The sequence below is a fragment of the Athene noctua genome, chromosome 1, assembly GCF_965140245.1.
Source record: "Athene noctua chromosome 1, bAthNoc1.hap1.1, whole genome shotgun sequence".
NCBI lineage: Eukaryota > Metazoa > Chordata > Aves > Strigiformes > Strigidae > Athene > Athene noctua.
In genome coordinates this window covers 4828512-4850716 of record NC_134037.1, presented here as the reverse complement: position 1 = coordinate 4850716, position 22205 = coordinate 4828512, and the positions used below count along the sequence as shown (strand labels likewise).

Sequence of the window (22205 nt, the reverse complement as noted above, 5' to 3'; positions counted from 1 at the left end):
ACAAAGTCCACTTGATTTCCCGCATCAGAATTTCACTCACCACTGGTACTTTGTAAAGAGGTCTATAAACACAGCGACTAACTCTGCTTGGCAAGGGTAAATTTCTCCCATCGGTGCATCACTGCTATGTGAGGGTGGCCTGACAAATCCATTGACATGACATAAGGAAAGATTTAGAGTGGTTTGGGAGCATAATAAATGAATCCCCCATTGAGTCAACTATATGTTCCTTGGATCTATCAAGCAATCAAAATAAGCCCTTTGGATTACTTGAGACAAATGCTTGTCTGCACAACAAATCACCGCAGATTGCTTATGACAGCCAAATGAGACATCCTTTCAGAACATCACCCAGCAACTCTCACGCAGCTCTGGACCACATTATGAAGCAGGAGTTAAGAAATCTAAAAAACGCACCACGTCTTTTGGGTCTTCTTTCACTGGGTAAGGACAAGTGACTTCAAATGTGTGTGGGACTGCCTGCTCTTACAGGGCAGTATGGCCAAATGTTTGCTACAAGGCATTAGAGCTTTTGCATTGTCTTTGACATTTCAGGTTACTAAAGGATTATATCCATACGCTGTGGTAATCCCTGAATATTTAGAAAATACATGCACGACTCTCCAAACATCAGACATCTGCCCTATGGTGCTGCACATCTGCCATTCCTGTGGATTTTTTTGAACAATTTCCTTTGATGAGCAGGTTTATTTCAATGGAAATCTACAAATGAGAAAAGCTCCCATTCCCTCCATGGCTGTGTCGAGTCTGCAATTTTATAGCTTAACATTTTTATCCAAGACAAAATACGCAGTCAGTCTCTTTGGACATCACACAAACATGCATAAATGCACAAAGATAAATAGGTTGAACACACACATGCACACACATACACACGCTGAAATCTACTTTGCTAAAAAATCTGGCTCTGAAACAAATATATATTTTTTAAATTAACATTTTTTAGAGACACTAACCGCATCTTGAGTGCAGAGAACACATTATTTTGTAGGCGTTTTCAGTAGCACAATACCAACCCCTATTTTTAACTATTGACTAATTACCAGTAGATCTTAATTACATGGTGTGTGGAGGCACTAATAAGTTTACAAATCTGCCAACAACACTAAACACATATGTCTTTTCAAGCATTAGCCTCCCTCTCTTTTTTAAAAAACCCTTTCTCTTTTTTTTTTCCCCTCCAATTTGGCAGCAGAAGATACTGGAAAAGGCTGTAATTGTGGCTGATTAGAAGGCGAGCATCTAAACACCCATCCTTGTGGCAAGAAGAATGGCTCAAAGCACGAAGAGGAATCAAAAAAAGAATCCAGCAGAGCCTGGAGAACTTATACTTTCATCGGGGTGAGGGAAGGGCTGCCTTTGGAGTAATTTACTTCTGTGCAAGCTTCGTGGAGCTGTGTGCACGTTTCATTTGTTAGCTTTGCTTAGGAACTAGTGGCATGATGTCCCATATTTTGTGATGGGGCTGAATATCAGTACGAAGGGGAGCGATGCAGAAGGAGCTGCTGGTTCTGCCCGTGCTGTCTGTCCATGGCAGCTGCCAGGAGGTCCCAGACCTGGTGCACGCAACAGCTCTGTTGCAAACCCAAGCACCAGGACCTTCCTCTGGCCCCAGCTGGCCTACTTTGGTCATATCCACAAAACCTCAAAAAAAACCTCTTGCAAAAAAACCCCCAACCTTCGGGATAAGGTAACTATCTGCTATACTAAGATGGGTATAATACCTGAGAAGCATGGTGGTATTTTATGGAGTTACTTTTGAGACTCTTACGCAAAAAGCTTTTGGCCCTTCCAAAAGTGAGTAACTTTCCAGGAGTTGCCCCTCTGTTCTGCTTTGCTGGATTATAGCACAATGCAGTCGAATTCATCGCAGGGTGATTTTTATAGCAGTGTTTTCTCATCTTTTTTGAGGATTTTGACAAAGGTTTTCCATTCTTGGCTCCCCATAGATGTTTTACGCAGCAGCTGGACCCTCATGTCTACCAAAATACCTTTCAGACCCAGGTCCCACAAAGCTGCCCACTCATGCAGACACTTCCAACAGCGCTGAGCAAAGCTGTGGGCCAAGGGGGATGTGCCTCTTGTGCAGGGTGAGTCTGCCAGGGAAGGGAAGGGGGCTGTGGGTCCTGCATCACTCTTAAATTCACACTGGCATTGCTTTTTCTCGGGAGGTTTGTTCAGCCGCAGTGAGAGGATTCATGGGGATCTGGGAGGCAAAGAGGTCATTGCAGTTAGCTGATCTTCTGGAAGTGACAAACTGTCATCATCCCCTTCAAAATTTGTTTTACCTCCATCTGAAGCCAGGTGGATGCGCACGCACATGATTAAAGAAATGTGCATCTGACAATTGAAATTATATCCCTTACAATATACCTAATAATCACACCACATTTTGTCATGTAGAATTTCAAGTTCTTTCCAAACTTTCATCCTCTCGAACACCCTCACGTTGGGGACCACACTATTCCATACAAACCCCCACTCCCTGAAGACACATACCCATTTGCCATCCTGGGTAAAGACTGCAGAGTCTAGCGCCAGTCAGGATTTAAGATCTTGAAAGTAGTTTTCTGTGGCAGGTCAGGGACTTCTTTTTAATCAACCGTGAGACAAAAAACTTCCTTGTGCATTCCCAAGAGCCATGTTCTGCAGAAGGCACCCATGCACTCCTACATGGTCTTTCCACTGTGGTCCATGTTAGCATATGAAGATACTCTTCCAGGAAAAGACCACTAGGAGGAGATGCTTTTTTTTTGGCATCAGGCACAAAGGATGTCCCAGAGCCATCGAAAAAGCCTTCAAGTAAGTGTTTCCATAGGGACAACTCAGCTGCTGATGATTACTTGCTGTGCAAAACTGCACATCTAGAAATGTGCTGGCAAAGGTTTCTGTGTGCTCTTCTGAGCAGCTGAGTGTCCGACACGAAGGACCATCACCCTGAGCCCACCCTCACCACAAGTCTCTGCACATCCAACACAGAGGTGATCACTTGTGGGAGGTTGAATGTTGCTTTAGAAGCTGTACAGAGGCCAGTAATGGTATCAGAGAGCTCTCAAAACCAGGAATTTATAGCTGAGTTGCTGTATGGGATGATTTTTAGTATAAATAATTTCAATAATTTAACAGGAACAAAAATGAATCTTCCATATTGAAGCACAAGTTTCAAGAGCGAAGAATGTGCAAATTCTTGGGAAAAACACTGGGGACGTTCGCAGTCTGAGTCCACGATGCCGTTGATCTCCTGAAGTATTTTCCATGGAATCACTAGATAAACTTGAGTTTTACGACTACATAAATGAGAGCAGGTGTCGCCTTTCCATATCCATATTTCTAAATGCAGAAGGGTATTTCTGTCTGGGATGATTCAATGTTTATTTTTACGTGGTGGAGGAGAGGAGATTATTGTCATTTGCATTGATGAAGGAGGTAGTTGTCACCTTCCCATTTTTCCATATTGAATCTTTGTTAGCAAATAACATGTCTTGAGTAAAATGAGAGTAGGAGATAATTTAAATGGGTGCCACACTTAGCCTCAGCAATGAAATTACAAAAGTGAATCAACATGAAAGCAGAACCATTTTTCTCAACAATTTAGGTAATTATGGACAAGACAAGCATTAGTTTTTGCTGCAAAAAAACTGAACCAGTTACTCTGGTATCTTAGGGCAAAACTTCAGTTCCTTAATTAACAGATTCAGAAATATTGTGTGCACTGGCAGATGGAAGAAATGATAAGAGCGCTTGCCAAAGCTGGGTACACTGGTGATGTGCACATATCAGAAAGCACAGTGTGTGCCTGAACCAAGACTTCAGAATAGCAATACTTAATTTTTAGACATTGTCTGAAATAGCCACATGATCATTTTTGCCATACAGATGAGAGACCTTAAGCATCCATTTCAAGCTGGGCAAATCTCATCTGTCCCCTGAGATATTAAATGACCTGTGCAAAGCCAAATTAATTAAAAGCATTTAAAAATAGAGAATGGAAAATGGTGATGCTTTTAATATGGTGAGAGAATAAAAGGAAGTCAGAAATAAAGTCTTTCTTTTACCCTACAAGAGAAATCTTTGGTCGGTTATAGAATAAACAGTATTTATGCCCTATCTCCTTACAACACTTCATGCCAAGTGGCAAAGCTGGATGAACAGTTCTCTTCAAAATAGGTAAAAAGTCCATGTTGTTGCCTGAAACTAGAGCCTGCTCCTGCCAAATGAAGATGAGTCAGGAGAGGACGGGGCCATGGGGTGGGAAGATCCCTGGAGAAGCCAGCTTGTTACATCTACTGCTGTTGAGAAGAAGCTGAGAGCTCTTAGGGAGAACAGATCTTGTCTGTGCCTGGAACCAGCATCAAAAATAGGTACATGTGGATGTGCACCGGGGGCCTAACTCCACTCCTACCAAAACTAACGGTAGAATACTCTGGGCTAGCTGCAGTTTCTGAATGTCTGCTGCCACCTGAGATGCCCTAACGTGGCTGGAGCATCCCGCTCCAAGACTGGCAGGTATGATGCAGGAGGTACGGGAGACCCAAGACGTCTTGGAGCATCAGCTGAAGGCCAGGTGAGATTCCCTGGGGCCTTTCAAACAGCAACAGATGTCTGCATGTGGGCAACCAAACAGAGCCATTGTTGAGCTCCTTCTTGACTATGATGGGAACTCAGACACCTAACTCACACGTGAATGCAGACACTGAGATCTCCAGCTCCATCTGACTTAGAACAGGGGCTCTACCAGATCAAGGCATTTTATTCAGAACCAGAGTGGTAGAAATGGTGGTGTAGTAGAGCCAAGGTAGGGGGCAAAAGATTTTCTGAGTGCAAAAGGACACATAAGTAAGAAAACCCATATGGTTCATGGTGAGAAGAGAGGACTTCAAAGGTGTAACCAACATGAAAAACATGAATAAAATCAGAATTGTAGAGAATTTGGGTGAGAAGGGACCTTAAAGATCACCTAGTTCCAACCCCCCTGCCCCGGGCAGGGCCACCTTCCACTAGCCCAGGTTGCCCAAAGCCCCGTCCAACCTGGCCTTGAACCCTGCCAGGGAGGGGGCAGCCACAGCTTCTCTGGGCAGCCTGTGCCAGGGCCTCACCCCCCTCACAGGGAACAATTTCTGCCTTAGATCTAATCTAAATCTTCCTTCTTTCAGTTTAAAACTGGCACCCCTTGTTATACATATAACTGCACTCCCTATAAAGAGTCCCTCCCCCCTTTCCTGCAGCCCCTTTCAGCCCTAGGGGGCTGCTCTAAGGTCTCCCCGGAGCCTTCTCTTCTCCAGCTGAACCCCCCAACTCTCTCAGCCTGTTCTCACAGGGGGTGCTCCAGCCCCCTGATAATATTTGTGGACTCCTCTGGATCTGGTGGCCCCAGAGTTGGGCACAGAGCTCCAGGTGGAGTCTCATGAGAGCAGAGGGGGATAATCCCCTCCCTCACGCTGCTGCCCACCCTGCTCTGGGTGCAGCCCAGCACACGGGTGGCTCTCTGGGCTGTGAGTGCACATTGCTGGTCACAGTCAGTTTTCCATCCACTAACACCCCCAAGTCCTTCTCCTTGGGGCTGCTCTCAGGCCACGCATCCCCCAGCCTGTGTTTGTGCTTGGGATTGCCCCGACCCATGGGCAGGACCTTGCCCTTGGCCTTGTTGAACTTCACGGGGTTCACACAGTCCCACCTCTCCAGCCTGTCCAGGTCCCTCTGGGTGGCACATCCCTTCCCTCCAGCGTGTCCCCGCACCACACAGCTTGGGGTCACCCACAAACCTGCTGAGGGTGCCTCCATCCCACTGTCCATGTTGCTGACAAAGGTGTTAAACAGCGCCGGTCCCAACACCCACCCCTGAGGAACACCACTCGTCGCTGCTCTCCATTTGGACATGGAGCCATCGACTGCAACATTTTGAGTGTGACCATCCATCCAATTCCTCATCTACCAAGTGGTCCATCTGTCACATTCACGTCTCTCCAATTCAGAGACACGGATGTCATGTGAGACGGTGTCAAATGCTTTGCACAAATGAAGGTAGATGACATCTATGGGAATGGAAATTTTGTCCTCAGACAAAAAATTAAGAGAAAACCAAGGAGACCTGGTGTGGACAGAGCTTTAGGAAAATGGTCCATGAAGGATCTCACCAGGTCAGTGTGGAATCAGGGGAAGACAATTTCTCTGCAGTACCGTGACTAGAGGAATGACCACGAAGAGAGGAAGTAGAGACACTAAGGTGTAATAGTCCACATTAGAAACAGACAGTGTTTGGGCTGATGTTTCAGCTAAAGGGAGATGGAAGAAGCTTCAGCCACCAGAGCAGCTACCACCAGCAGCCTTTTGCTTGTTGTTTTCCAAGGGGAAACCCAGGCAGGTTGGGATTAGTGCAACATTCTGTCTTTATTTGCTTTGCCAGAAAAGGTCATTCATTTAATTAACAACTCTGTAGTGACAGCATTAATTACAGGAAAATACTTTATTCTGTTACATGCATGATCAGGTATTAAAATCAGCATCGGGGAGTGTGTCTGGAAAGGGTCACATTACAGGGAATGTACTTTACCTGAGTTAAGTTTGTGAAATGCAGCTCCGCTTCCTCCCATGGTCCATGGTTACACATTGGCTTTCCCAGTGAGGAACAGAAAGGCTATAGGCTACCTAAGACAGTGGCCAACCATCACATGGACCCCGTTCAGAAGGGGAAGCATCACCTGATAACTTTATTTTTTCACTGAGCTCCGAAGAGCAGTGTGGCACGCTGACAATAGCAGCCAGCTACTCTACAAGATACGTCCCTGCCCTTCATAGCCAATTAAATCACTGGAGCCCCATGGGGGGAAGTAGGAAATGCTGTGTATTGCTTTTCCTAAATCCCAGCTTGGAAAAGCACCAAGCAAGTCCATCAAACTGGAGGTCTTAGCTGTTAATTCTTTTCCGAGGGGAGAAACATACAGTTCCCTGCACCGCTCACCACGTTTTTTGGCTGATGAAGTCATGTTGCTTCTTCCTGCCGGGCAACCGCTACCTCAAAGAGCACGACTGAGGGGATTAGCTTGTGCTCGGTTTAACAGGAAAGCTGCAAGAACTACCCGGCTTTGCAAAGAAAAGGCAGACAGGTCGGAAAGCTTCTTGCAGTCACCCTCTTCTGCACAGGCCAGTCCCCAGGTGGCCCCACGGTCACGCATCCAATGTCACCGGTTCAGCTGATTGCATCTAAAAGGTGTCCCACAAAGGCATGTTTCTGAAAGCAGAGAGACAGGTTCCTTTTGATGCGCAGTAATAAATGAAAAGAGTTGCAGCTCTCAGGAGATTAAAGGAAGCCTGAGGAGAGCTGAATAAACCATGTCACTGCAGGTAAGATCTAGATAATAGGAACTCTGAAGCCTGTTAATGCACACTTCCCAAGACCATACTAATTCGTAAATTTGTCAGGAGATGTGAAGTAATTTAAATGTAATATTACTGTCCAATAAAGAAGTTTAGGATTCACGTAATTACTTATTTAGTAGAGAATTGGTATCCAGCTTTTATCATGCAACACCTGAGGACCTGAACATGCTTTAGGGACTTTAATCAAGCTTCACAACCTCTGTAGGTTACAGCAGTAACTCCATTTTGCCAAAAATATAACCAGAAAGAGGAATCTGTTTTTAAGGAATAGCCTTTTGTTTTAGATACCTTCCTCTGTGATAGTCCCATCCTGGTAAAACTTCAGTGAGTGAAACCAGGGTGGCTCACAAGGATATTTACTTTGAAAAGAATCTGCCCCTGACTGGACTACTGGAGCCTAAACACATTCTTTAATTTTAATTTATTTACTGGAAAGTGTAAGCCTTTCAAAACTGCTCAGTTGCATATGTGAAATTGTGGAGTTGTAAAGAACTGGGATTAGACGTCAAGCACCTGGTCCAGCTGTGAGAACACACCACGTTCAGTTGTTTCAAAATATCAGTAGGGACTAACACACGATTATTGACAGTCACTGATAACACTCGTCAGTCGATTGCACTGCTAAACCGAAAGCTCAAAAATTAAGCCTTCCAATAAAACAGAAGTGCTAGAACTGGAAAGCTTCACCCAACATTCCTCACACTCTCTTAGAGGCAGTGGTTAGGATGACTGTGAGCTGGCTTTTCAATACACAACATTGGGCACCTTCTGCACCTTTCCTAGAGAGCCTAACGTCACCAAGTGCTGTCACAGGGAGACAAGTAACAGCAATAAGCAGCATCGTGTTAATCCTCTCGTGATACACACACGTAGCCTTCAAAGACTCCAATGGAAAGTACAGAAGTTAATCAATGGAAGGACTAACCTAAGAGTTTCTTCTAAGTGAAGCTCACACAACAACTATTACCAACGCAGCCAAGTTCTAGTACTGCGGAGACGTTAACGTCATTGCAAAGGAAGCTGGAGTCTTTTCTGCCTCATGCATGAATAACAAAGCCACCTGCTATATTCCAGTGGTGGATGCTTTATTGTTAGTGATGATGCATGAGGCAGAAATAATGCAGTTTGATTTTTAGAGACAATACCAAGTTCAGCTTTCAACGCTGTCAGCCCACACTCGTTTGACTTGGGAACTGAGCAAACAACATGGAAGTAATTGATGGAAACTAATGACACAATAAGATGTTATTTTTCTGACCTACTTTGCTTAAAGTAAATCCCCATTAATTGTAATTATCTGTGCTGGTAGCAGAGTACTCCACATATACCCAACACCCAGCTGGATCCATCCCCCAGTTATTTAAATGAGGTAGTTCCAGATTTACACGGCTCTGTTCCTGGCTTACATACCTCTCTATATATAGTGTTTGTTCCTCTGATCTGAATAAATGCCTGGAAGATGGAAGACCACACAGCTCAATTAGTGTATTGATCAGGACGAAAAAAGCCTTTAACCAGCCAGCACAAGAAGGTTATGATCCCATGCCTTGGTTTGCTGGGTGCTGCTGGAGTACCAAGCACGTCTGGTATCTCGCTGGTGCTTCTGAAGAACAGAAAAAAACCCCATGAAATGCAAGGCACAGGCAGATCAGCTCGGAGTGTTGCAAAGGAAAAGCCCTTGCTAAACACGTTTTATAAATACTTGCAGATCTAAGGGTCACCCAGAGTTTACCTGGACCTCTGGACACAAGTGCCTCCAGCGTGATGGAAGCGTGGATCTCCGCTTAGCACAGAGAAAAGCTTTCTCCTCTCAAACAAATCAATTAAGAGAGATCTCAACACGGGTGTGATTGACACTCGCGCCTTCCAAAAAAACTCTTAAAAATACATAATGTTGGCTAATAAAAGCAACAGGCTCTGACTAACGACTGTTCTAGCTCTCTGGAAGGGCCGGTGTTAAGGACTGCAGCTCTTGTCGATCGAAGGGACAAAGCATCTTTCCCATGTCCTTGGCCAAAGCGACCGCCCAGCGGTGGCCGTGGGTACCAGGGAAACGAGGGGTTTGTGGGGTGTTTTGAACGTGGCTGCATCTCTGCTGTGTGCTAAGTGAGTGAGCAGGAGCTGGAGAACATCATGGGAAAATCAGGAATTAAGATGTAAGCGGTGGAGATATCACTTCTGGCCACCCACGGAGTCATGTATCCGTGACTCATCGCCTGATGCAGGAAGGAACGTAGCGTACCACGCATCAAAATGGACAAGATCTTTCCAAGGAGAGATGATCTGGGCTGGAAAACCTTTCAAGGGCTTTCATCCCAACTGTTTATTGCCTCTCCTTGGCATGCAATTGCCTTTATAAAATTATGAAGCTATGTGTTAAAACTGGTTACCTTTTTTTTTTTTTTTTTTTTAGTCTCTGTAACTCCTACTGGAAAGATCTTCCGATTTCTAGACTAAATATATTCATGGCCAGTTCCTACTCATTTACTCTTCTGCTGTTGCCCTTCAGTGTCACGACGCCTTTCCCTTCGCTTGCATTTACTTTCCAGAATGTATTTATAGGCAGAAAACATATTCCCTCTCCAGTCTCATTTTGCTAAACTAAACAAGCCAAATTCTTTCAGTCCACAGTAGAAAGACAGACTGTCCTGACCTCTAACCAACGCCTGGCTCTTCCCTGCACATATTCCAGCCTGAATTCACCCTTTTTGGACACAGGTGGCCACAACTGCTCCGAGAAATTCAGAGGCAGGCTCAACAATATATTGTATCATGTCATATATTGCCCAAGAAACTGCTTTTCTCATTTAGTGTGCCAACGCTATAATCCTTAACTGCTGTCTTCTCCCACCCGTATGTCTCATCGCACAAGTTTGGGTTGTTTTTGTATCAAAACAGATGACTCTTCTGCCCCCTGATTGGGTCATGAAATGCAACGTGCACCTACACGTCTATTGAAATAATAAGACCAAATAGTTGTATTACTTCTGTGCTGGTTTGGTTCCTGGTTTGTTGTTTGTTTTGTTTTGGTTTGGTTTTTTTTTTCCCTTTTAAATCACATGCAGCAAATTTGCTACATAGAAAAGTTTGAAGAAATGAGGAATGCTTCCATTTATAGCCCATCATACTGCAAAACAAAAGTTTAAGCTTAATATGGGTGCCTCTCACCCAAGAAAACGGGTCCCGGAGTCTTTATTTCTTACTGCTCTGAGAATTAACATACATATTTACTGCTTAGGCTTTAAAGTGTCAAAAAGAGGGATTTTATGTTACATATGTATTATTATACATGCCTTATGCACATGAATTCATTTTGGTCAAGTTAAGGGCTGGCATTCATCTCACTTATTTCCATATTCATATTTCTTGCCACAGCTTCAGTCAGCAGAAAAAAAGGGACTATCTGCAACATTTGAATTCAGCATCGTGGGGATCATGTCCTCTCCGATCCCATTATATCTAGAACACCAGTTTTCTCCTTCTGAAGAACTTTGCGCTGGAGTTTCACGCACTCCAAATGACTTTGATTTGGCCACATGCAGGCGTGCATTGGAGTGCATTCATCTGGACAATGCACAAAGCTTTTCTTTCTGTTTCCTTTTTTTCTGTTTCTCTGCTATAGGAGGATCCAACCGTTTCAAAACCGGCAGCGTCTTTCGGACTTTGCAGAACTTTTGAACTCCTTCGACATCACTCCGAAATGCCAAATACACGCTTCCCAGACAGCTTATTTAATATATGCAAGTCCTCCCACTCTTCGCAAGATTAAATTAGTTTTCCCTCCCTGGAAAAAGTATTTTATCTGTGCTTATGCACCTTTCCACCTGCCTGTTTGGGGTTTTTTTCCTGCCCCTGTTGAAATTTAGACTCTGCGAAGCAGTAACTTTGGCAGCCAGTTCTGAAGCCCTGAATCTATCAGTCCTGATACTTTGCCATGATTTAAAAAAATAAGAAAAATAAGAAAACAGAAGAGAAAGGGCAGAATTCAAACTCCCACAGATAGAGGCATAAGCAAGAGCCTACAGGAGAGTGAAAGAGATGGAGAAAGAGCATCTGGAAGAAGGACGTTTGTCGAATGGGAGAAAAAAACAACAGAAGAGAGGGGAGATTGTAACCTACAGAGGACAGCACAAGACAGCACAGAAAAGATGGATACGATGAAAGAAAAAATGTGAACGGGTAGAAAGGGAACCAGGGAGGGAAAGACCTTGGATTTGGCTTCCCCAGCCTGCCAGCGGGTCCTTCGGTGAAACACCTGCCTGGGGTGCAGCTCAGCTCCGGGGAAGATCCCAAAATTGGAGCTGGGAGCTGCTTCCTCAGCTTGCCAGAGGTTTGTCTCCTCCAACAAGGAGCTGGGCCCGTGGAGAGGAGCCGGCTGTGCCCCTGAGCCCGTAAGAACAGGGCGGGTGAAGCTGCGTCCCCCCAAGTGGGTAAGGAAGGGCCAAGCGCGAGAGGGCAGAGGATGGGGGAGCCTTGCGTTTAGGAGGATGGGGGACAGGAGGACACTGTGGTGGGGACCTGGGAGGTCACCGAGGCCGTGTGAGGTTTGGGGTGCTTGGAGACTGCTGCTGCAGGATGGGGGACCTATGGGATGGGTGGGAGAGGAGGCGGGGTGGGGTGGGAGACTGCTGGCTATGCCATGGGGGTGGGAGAGGAGCCCCCCTGGGCCACCACGGCCGCGGGATGGGAGAGGGCGAGGAGGAACCCCGAGGAGAGAGCCTGGACCTGTGGGACCGGGCAGCTGCTGGGGCGGGAAGGGGGAGGCAGCCCGAGGACAGCCCGGGTGTCACAGTGGGGGTCCCGGGATTTGAGGGCGAGCGGGTGACGAGGACAGGAGGGTCGCACTGCGGGCCGGGCAAAGCTCCCGGGCCGGGGGGGAGCTGCGCTGGGTCAGCACCAGGGGCCGGGGGGGGCTGCGGGTGCCAGCGCACGGTGCTTGGGGATGAACCCCACTGGGTGCCGCGGCGGTACCGCAGAGGGGCCGGGGGGCAGCGCGGGGGGTGCCGCTGCGGCGGGCGCGGCACAGCGCAGGGGCCGGGGCCTGCTCCCCTGCGGCGGCCCGGCCGGCCCGGCCCGGCCCGGCGGGCGGCGGCGCTGCCCCGGCCGGTCGCTAGGCGGCCCGGGCCGTCCTGCGCGGGCGCGGAAGCGCCGCCCCCGGAAGCGGCGGGCGGGCAGGCGGGCGGGCGGCGGGTGGGGGGGTGCCGGGAGCGGGGACGGGGGGGGCAGAGCGAGCGAGCGCGCCCGGCGAAGGGGCCGGAGACGCGGCGGCGGCGGCGGCAGCAAGATGGCGGCCAAGTCGGATGGCGGCGGCGGCGGCGGCGGCGGCTTCGCCCAGCTGCACAACCTGGACGAGGCGGCGGCGGCGGCGGGCGTCTGCGGCGGCGGCGGCGGCGTCGGGGCAGCGGCGGCCGAGGGCGCGGAGGAGCCGGGCGGCAGCAGCTCCTTGCACATCTGCCACTGCTGCAACACGTCGTCGTGCTACTGGGGCTGCCGGAGCGCCTGTCTGCGGAGCCTCTTCGGGCGGGCGCCCGCCGCCGCCGCCGCCGAGCCGCTGGCCCCGCGCCCCGCCGCCGAGGGGCCGCCGCGGGCGCCGGAGGGCGGCGAGGCGGGCGAGCGGCCGTGGCTGGACTGCCTGTGGATCGTGCTGGCGCTGCTGGTGCTGCTGGGGGACGTGGGCACGGACCTGTGGCTGGCGCTGCACCACTACGGCCGGCGGGACTACGTCTGGTGCGGCCTGACGCTGGCCTTCGTGCTGCTGCCCTCGGTGCTGGTGCAGATCCTCAGCTTCCGCTGGTTCGTGCAGGACTTCACGGGCGGCGGGCTGGGCGCCGTGCAGGGCCTCAGCAGCCGCGGGCCGCCCATGATGGGGGCCGCCGGCCGCCGGGGGGGACCCGCCGGCGGGGTAGGAGGAGCCGGCGGCACCGCCACCCCCGGGGCGCAGCGCCTCTGCAGGATCTCCGTCTGGGTCTGGCAGACCGTCATCCACCTGCTGCAGATGGGGCAGGTCTGGAGGTAAGGGGGGCGGCCGGGTGTGTGTGTGTCCCCGAAGCGGGGGGGGGGTATGGGGGGGCGGCCGTCGGCCGGCTGCCCGACATGGCGGTGGGTCAGCGCGACCCGGGCGCGGGTGGGGTGGACGGGGGTCGCTGCCAGCTCGTGGTTTGAGGTGGACGTGGGTCAGTGTCACCTCACGATGCGAGGTGGACGTGGGTCAGTGTCGCCTCATGGTTTGAGATGGAGATGGGTCAGTGTCACCTCATGGTCTGAGGTGGACGTGGGTCAGTGTCGCCACATGGTTTGAGATGGAGATGGGTCAGTGTCACCTCATGGTCTGAGGTGGACGTGGGTCAGTGTCACCTCATGGTCTGAGGTGGACGTGGGTCAGTGTCACCTCATGGTCTGAGGTGGACGTGGGTCAGTGTCACCTCATGGTCTGAGGTGGAGATGGGTCAGTGTCACCTCATGGTCTGAGGTGGAGATGGGTCAGTGTCACCTCATGGTTTGAGGTGGAGATGGGTCAGTGTCGCCTCATGGTTTGAGGTGGAGATGGGTCAGTGTCACCTCATGGTTTGAGGTGGAGATGGGTCAGTGTCACCTCATGGTTTGAGGTGGAGATGGGTCAGTGTCACCTCATGGTTTGAGGTGGACGTGGGTCAGTGTCACTTCATGGTTTGAGGTGGACGTGGGTCAGTGTCACTTCATGGTTTGAGGTGGACGTGGGTCAGTGTCACTTCATGGTTTGAGGTGGACGTGGGTCAGTGTCACTTCATGGTTTGAGGTGGACGTGGGTCAGTGTCACCTCATGGTTTGAGGTGGAGATGGTCAGTGTCACCTCATGGTCCGAGGTGGACGTGGGTCAGTGTCACCTCATGGTTTGAGGTGGGTCGTTGTCCCCTGGCAATGATGAGATGGGGCAGATGGTGGTTGCTATCACCTCACGATCTGAGGTGGAGGTGGGTCACGGTCACCTCACGGTCTGAGGTGGAGGTGGGTTGGTGTCACCTCATGGTTTGAGGTGGGTCACTGTCCCCTAGCTGAGGTGAGGTGGATGGGCACTGCTGTCACCTCGTGGTCTGAGGTGGACATTGGTCAGTGTCACCTCATGGTTTGAGGTGGGTCAGTGTCACCTGGCAGAGGTGGGACCGATGGGGGTCACTGTCACCTCATGGTCTAAGATGGATGGGCGTCAGTGTCACCTCCTGGTTTGAGGCAGAGGTGGGTCACTGTCCCCTGGCTGAGGTGGGGCAGCTGTGGGTTGCTGTTAGCTCATGGTCTGAGATGGGCATGGGTCAGTGTCACCTCGTGGTCTGAGGCGGTTGTAGGCAGTGCGGTGTTCCCCATGTGGAGAAGGGGAGATTTGGGGGCTGGTCCCTCTTTGGGTGAGGAGAGACCCAAAGGAAGGAGAGATTCCCACAAAGTGAGCCTGGGGGGCTGAGGTGAGGAATTGGGGGTCGTTGTCACCTCACAGTCTGAGGTGGACGTGGGTCAGTGCTCCCCTGCCTGGAGGAGGTGGGAGGACCCTCCTTGTGCTGAGGGGACGTCCAAGGGGAAGAGAAGTTCCCCCCAAATGTGTCTGTGGGGCTGAGGTGGGAGAAGTGGGGTTTGTTGGTCCAAGCAGGATGTGGGTCAGTGTCCTCCATGTGGAAATTTGGCGTGACCCCTGCTTCATTGAGAGCCCCGAAGAGAGGAGAGATGCCCCCCAAAGGAGTGTGTGGGGCTGGAGGGAGGGGAACGGGGGCCGCTGTCACCTCGTGGCCTGGAGGGGACATGGGTCAGTGCCCCCCACAAGTGTGAGGGGTGGAGGGTGTTCTAGCTCTGTGGGGCTGTAGATGGTGCCCCAAGGGATGGGGTGGGCTCTCGCTACCCCACAGACATGGGGCAGGGCAGGGAGCGGGAGAGGATGGAGCTGCTCTTCCCGACAGGAGCTGGTGGGAGGGTCACCCCACGGGTGACAGCGAGGAGACAGGCCCGGGGCTGGGGGTGACCCTCGCATCCAGCACTGCAGAGGGAGGTCCAGTGGCCCTGGGGAGGGCTTGCCCCACCACTCCCCTTCTGGGGCTTAGGGCGGGGGGCAAGGGGAAGGCCCCACAGAAGGCAGGGAGCTGCTCCAGAGAAGGTCTGCGGGGGGGCTGATGGCAGACCCCCGGCTGCCAAGGGCTGGGATGTGCTGTTTCCAGAGGGTTGGTGTCCTGGAGTGGATCGAACCCCCCCCCCCCCCCCCCCCCCCCCCCCCGTAGATGATGAGAGGGGTGAGGGTCACATCCATCCCTGAGAGCTTCTCCTCACTCGGCAGAGGGGGAACCCCCCCTCTCCCCTGCACCGAATGAGCAGGTTGTGGGAGTGGAAAAACGCAGCGCGATGCCTCGGCTGTGGCTTTAGCGAAAGAAGAAACCTTTTCCCTCGGCCAGGCGGCGGGGGAGTGAGGACGTTGGGGCTGCCAGCGTGAGGCTGAAGGTCAGGGACAGGGACTGTTCCCCTCTAGCAGGAGAGGTCCTGGGGTAGAGGAGCCGTTGGCCAGAGGAAGACTCTGGGAAGTGACCCCCGGGGCTCCGTGGGAATAAAAAAGCATCCTCCAGAGTGAGCTGGAAATTGCGTTATCCTCCTCAAAAAGAGATGTGGGAGGAGGCAGGGAGGGATTCTCCGGGATGAAAGCCTGTAGATGCAAACGCTACCACAAGAGATGTCGGGTCTTACGGAAAGGGGTGTTGTAAGGACAACCGTAAAGACCCGGCGTGGCCCAGCATCCTCTGAGATGGGACGTGGGTTAATAGGGTGGAAGGGGTGTGAGGTTTGGGTGATGGAGGGTGGAGGGAAGCCTCCGGTTTGTGTCACCGGGTGGTAAATGCTCCCCTCCACCCCACGGATGGGTTAGACTGTAGGGAAGAGGCTGCAGGTGGGTTGGTTGGGTTTTGTAGCTTTTAAAATAATCCTGAGGGAGAAGACACTGAATTATTTTAAGGGGGGAGAAGATGACACGTCATAGTGAAGCAGGGGGAAGCCCTGGAGGGGCTCACTGGAAGGGTTAATATCCTTAGGTTGGTATTTCCCAGCTGATTTAATGGGGCAAAAATAACCTCACTGTGGATTTTAGAATTTTTTTTTTTTTTTTTCCTGGGATACGGATGAGAAAAAGATGAAGGGGACGGCAGAGAGTGATGATTGATGGGGAGGTCCTTTTTGTCCCCTACATCTTGGTAGCTGAAGGGGTTAAGTCGGCTGCCTAATGAAATGGGTGAAGAAGTGGCTGGAGTTAAGATGGAGACAGCATGGTTGAGCCTGGAGGAGGGGTGTGTGGGTGGAGGCAGGGGAGGGCCTTGACACCCCTTCTGAGGACACGGCTCTCTCGAGATAAAATGAATATACACATCAAAGATTTTTTTTTTTTTTTTTTTTTTTTTTTTTAAAGAAGCCGAGGGGGTGGAGGGGAGGGGATCTGTGTGGGAAGGGTGCATGAAATGTATACCTAGGAAATAAGCCCATGAAACTGTGCGGCGCAACAGCAAATACATATTTCTTATGCATCTTCAATGTCATTTGTGTAGCGGTCTCAACTTCTGCTTGGGGGTTTCTTCTTCTTTTTTTTTTTATGGCCAAGATTTGGGCTGGGGGCTGGTGGGAGGGGGATGTCCTCAGGTGATGCGTGTGGGGATGATGAATTGGTATGCGACCCTTTCTGCTGCTTTCTCTGGTACTCCCGAGTGCTGATCCCATCAGCAAAAGCAGTTCTCGATGCAGATGCTCCTCTGGCAAGTTAGATTTTTCCCTTCTTGGAGCCAGGCAAGAGGAAATGATCGTGTATTAGCTGTGGTGAAAGCCGGCGTTTGCAGAAACACTCCATGCCATGGCACGGTTGAGTGAGCGGGTGGGGAGGGGGACACAGAAACGATGGAGGTAGAGACAGGGGGTGTGTGTGCGAAGGGGTGACTTTTTTTTTTTTTTTCTCTGGGTAATATGAAGAAGCAAAGCTCAGGTTGCCCAGACTTTTCCCTGCTTTGTTAATGCAGAGGAAAAACATTTGTTTCAGAGGTTGTGCAGGGCTGGGACTGCCGAAAGGAACTAAAAAGGAGCTCTGCAGGCTGGATCATGTTAGGTGAAATAAGGGAGCTTTCTCTCCTGTTGATCGCTAATCCCCCTAGCTCACAGCTCCTGCTTTTTAAGGCACGCTGGACAGCGTGGAGCTGACTCCTAATATCTGGCCAGAGCAAGAATTAACTTCATGGGATCTGTGGGCTAGCCTCCACGAGGGTGTCTTTTTGCATTCCCACTATAGCTATTGCAAACGCCATTAAAATGAATCTTGAATGCGGTGATGGGACTAATACTGGAAAGTGCTGTTTTAGCGGCGTTTGCCTGCAGCTAAATCGCTCCGTGCTGGTAAGAAGTTTTTAACGTGGGGACGGAGGAGGAAGACCTAGGACGATGTAAGTTCAGTGCATGATGCACCGAGCCTGGTTTCCTGCGTGATCATGGGCACCCCCTGCGACTGCATGTAGTGTAATCGGGATTGTACGTTCTGTAGAGGCTGGCGTGGCTGTTGCTCAGCAGCTGGGAGCAAAGTCGTAGAGAATAGAGGGGGCAGGTTGGAGTTGTGCAGAAATCCTCGTCCTGGATACGTTAGGTAATCTGGGTTTTGATTTGGAAGATAACACGATTCCTGTAGGGACTTCTCTTCCTAAATCTTGAGGAGACTTGCCAGTAAGGTGATGAATAAATAACATTTTATGTCAGAAATACAAACATACATCGGGCTCTTGTTTTAGCAAGATTGTCTCTTCATTTTGTCAGGATTGTGGAAGTAACTTGTTGGTTTTGAGCAATATTATGTTCATGTCCTCTGTTGTCCTATTCAGATAATGAATTGTGACCAGGCAGGAGTGCTGGGGAGGGGCAGTGAAAATCCTGAGGGGGGGTTAAATGATATTCCTGCTTTTTGTGGTTGCTTTTTGCTCAGCTGGGAACCAAAGGCTGTGTTAACACTGCCTGCCTATAGTGGCTGCTGGAAAGAAAGTACACATAGACATTGTAAAAACATGTCTGTGTGTGTGTGTATATATATGCATATATATATATATTTTTAATTCTTGCTTGAATGATCTCAAACAGCATTCCCACTGATAAAGCTCAGGTCCTGGAGTTTTTACCTTTATAAATCTACGGTTCTTACCTTTCAATCTCAAATCTCTTAGATTAGTTTGAGGACTGGAACAATTCAGCCAGACTGTCTGAGAAGTAAAGGATGCCAGTTGGGGCACATTACTCTCACTATTGAGCTGCTGCACTGCAAGCTGCAGCAGGGCTGTTCATTGAGGAGGGATGTTGCAGTGCTGTGGTTTTGCTGGAAATAGGGTGAAGGCAGGTCAGTTGTCAGAGCTTGCCAGGGCTGTTGCTTTTGCTGAAGCCATTCAGCTGTGTAAATTCAGGAGAGAGAGTTTTGACTTGAAGTTTTCGTTGCACAAGTTGTATTAATGACAAGAGTAAAACTTCTATGTCTGCTGTTTAACCTCTGTTATAAGTGGGTTAGTGGGTTGTAATCGCTGTCCTGGAATACAAGGTTTAGAGTATGAAGTATGATCCTTCGTGTTGTAGCGTGCTGTTAAAGCAAACATTATTGGATTCCATTGGATTAACAGTATGTGGAGTTTGAGCTAAAATGAATGCTGATCAGCTGGAAATTGCTCTGTGTCAAACTGTCAGTAATGGTAAGTTTTGTGACTTGAATGTAATATGTCTGTGGGTCTTGTTTTTAAAACTGATTTAGATACATATTTAGAAGAAAAACATTCTGGAAAAAAACCAACTAAACAGACCAGAATAACCCTTGACACAGTTTTGACATTAAAAACACCTTGTGTGTTTGTGTGATTAAAAGAAAAATTTCTAAAATTTAAGCGAAGACTTGACATCTTATTAGTGGAAAGACCAAATCTATGAGTTATTCATCTTTAGGCATTCCCGGAGGTGGAAGGATGAATCAGTGGGTTTAAATGGAATATGTGGTATTTAATGACTACGTAATGAGTGGGTTTAAGGCTCTACTAAAATACTTTGTTCTGGGATGAGCTGCGAGTTAGATACCTGCTACTTCGGATAGTTTGGAAATACAGGTGACTACAACTCTTAAAATAGCTGCCCAAGTCCCTTGAAGTGGGAGGCATCTGCTTGTCAAATGACAGAGGAACGAGAACCTGCTGACCTAATCCTGCCGCATTGTCTCGGTTTGGGATGTTCAGCTCTTGTAGAGCCTGTCTGTAAATTTACAGCCTGCCCTGGCACACTCGAATATTTTTTTCAGCTTTTTCTGGTTAGCTTGTCTGGCAGCTAAGTTTTTCCTTTTAGCCAAGTTTTAACAGCTTGATGTTATAGTATGGAGTTTTGTCAGCTTTTGGCAAGCTGGCAGAGAAAAAACATTCTGGGATAAATGATAAATATGTTCTTCCTACAAAATCAGGTCTGGGGTATAACTTTTTTTTCCCATTGAGGTGGTTCTCCTTTCCAAAAACCTCTGCCCCCATTTCTATGAATTTTCTGTGGGATCTCTGTAAGTAAGTGCCGGGCTGCAGGTGCAAAGGTCCAAAGACATTGAATCGGAAGCGCAAGGCAGGTAGGTTGTGTGTGTGTGAAAATAACAATCATCATCATAATCATGAAAAAAGGCTTTACCACTTGAGTAGGGTCTCCATTGGTTCCTGGGTGGTGGTGAGGTTCCGTGTCTTATTGAGTGCTACCCACTAGAGGGGGTCAAACCACAGATGTTGAAGTAGATCTGCTCTGCCTGCCTTGGGAGGGCAGAGTTTTCTCCAAACCTTTTCTTGGGAGGAATAACGTGCTGCCCTGGCCTGGTGGAAAATTCTCCTTCCCATGCAATTTGGTGTTTCTGCAGCAGCAGCATGGCTTGGGTCAGTGGGTGAGCGGGACTTGGAGGAGAAACTGGAGTTTGGTTTCCTCTTGGACGTGGGGATGTGCTGTTGAGGAAGACCCATGTGGGCACGAGGTGGTCCAGTGGTGACAACAGCTCGTCGCCTCTCTACCAGGGTATCTGGGGAGGAAGAAGGGGAAGCAGAAATGCTTTGGTGGCCTGACTTTGTTCTTACTGGAACCAGCATAATGTTTCCATGGCTTTTAAGACGCGGACACCAGTGCTGGGTATTTTCAAGAGATCATCTCCAGGGGTTTGAAAACTAGAAGGGAAGATGGTTGCTTTGATGTGGGCTTGCAGGCTGCTTTCCTGAATGCTGCTACCTGCGTGGTCTTTGACCAGAACATCCCTGTTCAGTTGCTCAGGCTTCATGCTGAACTCTAGGAGAGACAGTTGGGCCTTTTTTTCCAGGTGCCCTACAGCTTTATCTCTAATGCCAGTGGCAACCTGAAAGCTCTCTTCCTGGTGAAGGGGAGGCAGGGTGCCAAGGGAAGGAGGAAAAATGGCTCACCTTTTTTTTTTTTAATGTTAAAATTATAAGCTCTTGATTTTCCACCTTTCTAGACACTTCCATTTTGCTTTTAGCTGCACTGAGGTAGCTTTATTTCTTGCAGTGGTTCTCCTCTCAGTACAAATGTAGGTTATTCAGGGAACATTTCTTTTAATGAAAAGGATGGAGGTAGAACTGATGGTGATAAAGCATCTCTTTGGAGGAGAGCGGCTTTTGCTGTCTTGAGACTGCAAGGAGCAGAAATTGGACGTCAAATGTGTAATTTTCCTTGGGGAATCAAGGGGAGCCTGTGGAGAAGTCTGGATCTCTCACAGAACTTCTCCCTCTACTTTCATTTTGCTTTATTTCCTTTGAATCCTGACTTGGTTTTTAGCACCTCACTGTCATGAAAATCAGCGGTAGTATAAGCCAGTGTTTCAACAACCTGAAACCTTTTAAGTAGGAAGAGCTATGAATCATAGTAATGCTTTGCTATGGCTAGAGATAAAATTAAATTGTAATTAAAGGTATAAGCAAAGAACATGTAGCAAATAGTGTTACTTCATTGACTGACCTTCTGGTGTGCTGGGGTTCAGACTGATGCCCTAGTCTGCTGTGACTGCTTTAGGGCACTGTGATGCTTTTCCAAATTGGATTCCAAGAAAACACGGAAAGAGCTTTCCTGGGAGCGGAATCTTTAGAAAAACCTCAAACCCAGAGCCAGTCTGGTAGTGGGAGGAGCAGCTTGCATTTCTAACCCTGAGGAGCAGAACAGCATGTTTGCAGGGCATATCAACAGGCACATCCCATGTCCTTGGGGACTGGTGGTGCCCGCAGTGTCAAGGGTGCTCCAAAAATCTCCTGGGTTGTGGGACTGAGCATTTGGCCATGTTCCAGGGCAGCTGGTAGCAGCCCACTGGAGCTCCCCATGGCTGGATTTTTATTCTTAAATTTTTTGCAATTCTCCCCACTCTGGGAATTTGTATTACCCACCACCCTGTATCCCAGTTTCAGCCTATGTTTGGTTACATGTAACTGCTGTAACATAGGAGCCATGTTTACATTGCTCAGGAGGAGTCTCAGGAGTTGCTGTTTCTCTGCATCTGGGCAAATTTGACCCAGGGACTGAGTACTCCATTTAAAGTATGCACATGCTTGGATGGCTGAGCTATGTGTCTGCGTCTGCTTTCGTTATTTCGGTATAAATGTGCGTGTTATTCCTTCCATCAGCGTCTCGAAGCCCTAGCTGAACCAGCAGCCCCGTTAGAGCAAAATCGGATCTTGGCCAAGAGACAAAAAATAGAGTGAAAGGCAATCTTGATGTGTCCCCAAAACTATAATGGGACCTGAAGACTGTGCTTCTCCTCACATCTCCTTTCTTCTGAAATCTGTGAGAGCTCAGGT

At 49.2% G+C, this 22205-nt stretch overlaps 1 protein-coding gene and 1 long non-coding RNA gene across 3 annotated transcripts in view; one reads left to right on the top strand and one right to left on the bottom strand.

Moving 5' to 3' along the window:
• Nucleotides 1–6493: 6493 nt before the first annotated feature.
• Nucleotides 6494–13189, bottom strand: LOC141955875 (uncharacterized). Its single transcript, XR_012632788.1, has 3 exons — nucleotides 13082–13189; nucleotides 8809–9001; nucleotides 6494–7249 (listed from the first exon to the last, which is right to left on the bottom strand). It is a non-coding gene; the product is annotated as an uncharacterized LOC141955875 (long non-coding RNA).
• The window catches only part of XKR6 (XK related 6), a 188279-nt gene continuing 178756 nt past the window's right edge, over nucleotides 12683–22205 (top strand). Inside the window, exons 1-2 of one of the 2 annotated variants that reach the window (XM_074895466.1) lie at nucleotides 12683–12934; nucleotides 12974–13410. In XM_074895466.1, the coding sequence (XP_074751567.1) occupies nucleotides 12683–12934; nucleotides 12974–13410 (689 nt within the window). Of the gene's footprint in view, nucleotides 13411–22205 lie in introns of both variants that reach the window. The other variant, XM_074895465.1, reaches the window with a different exon arrangement.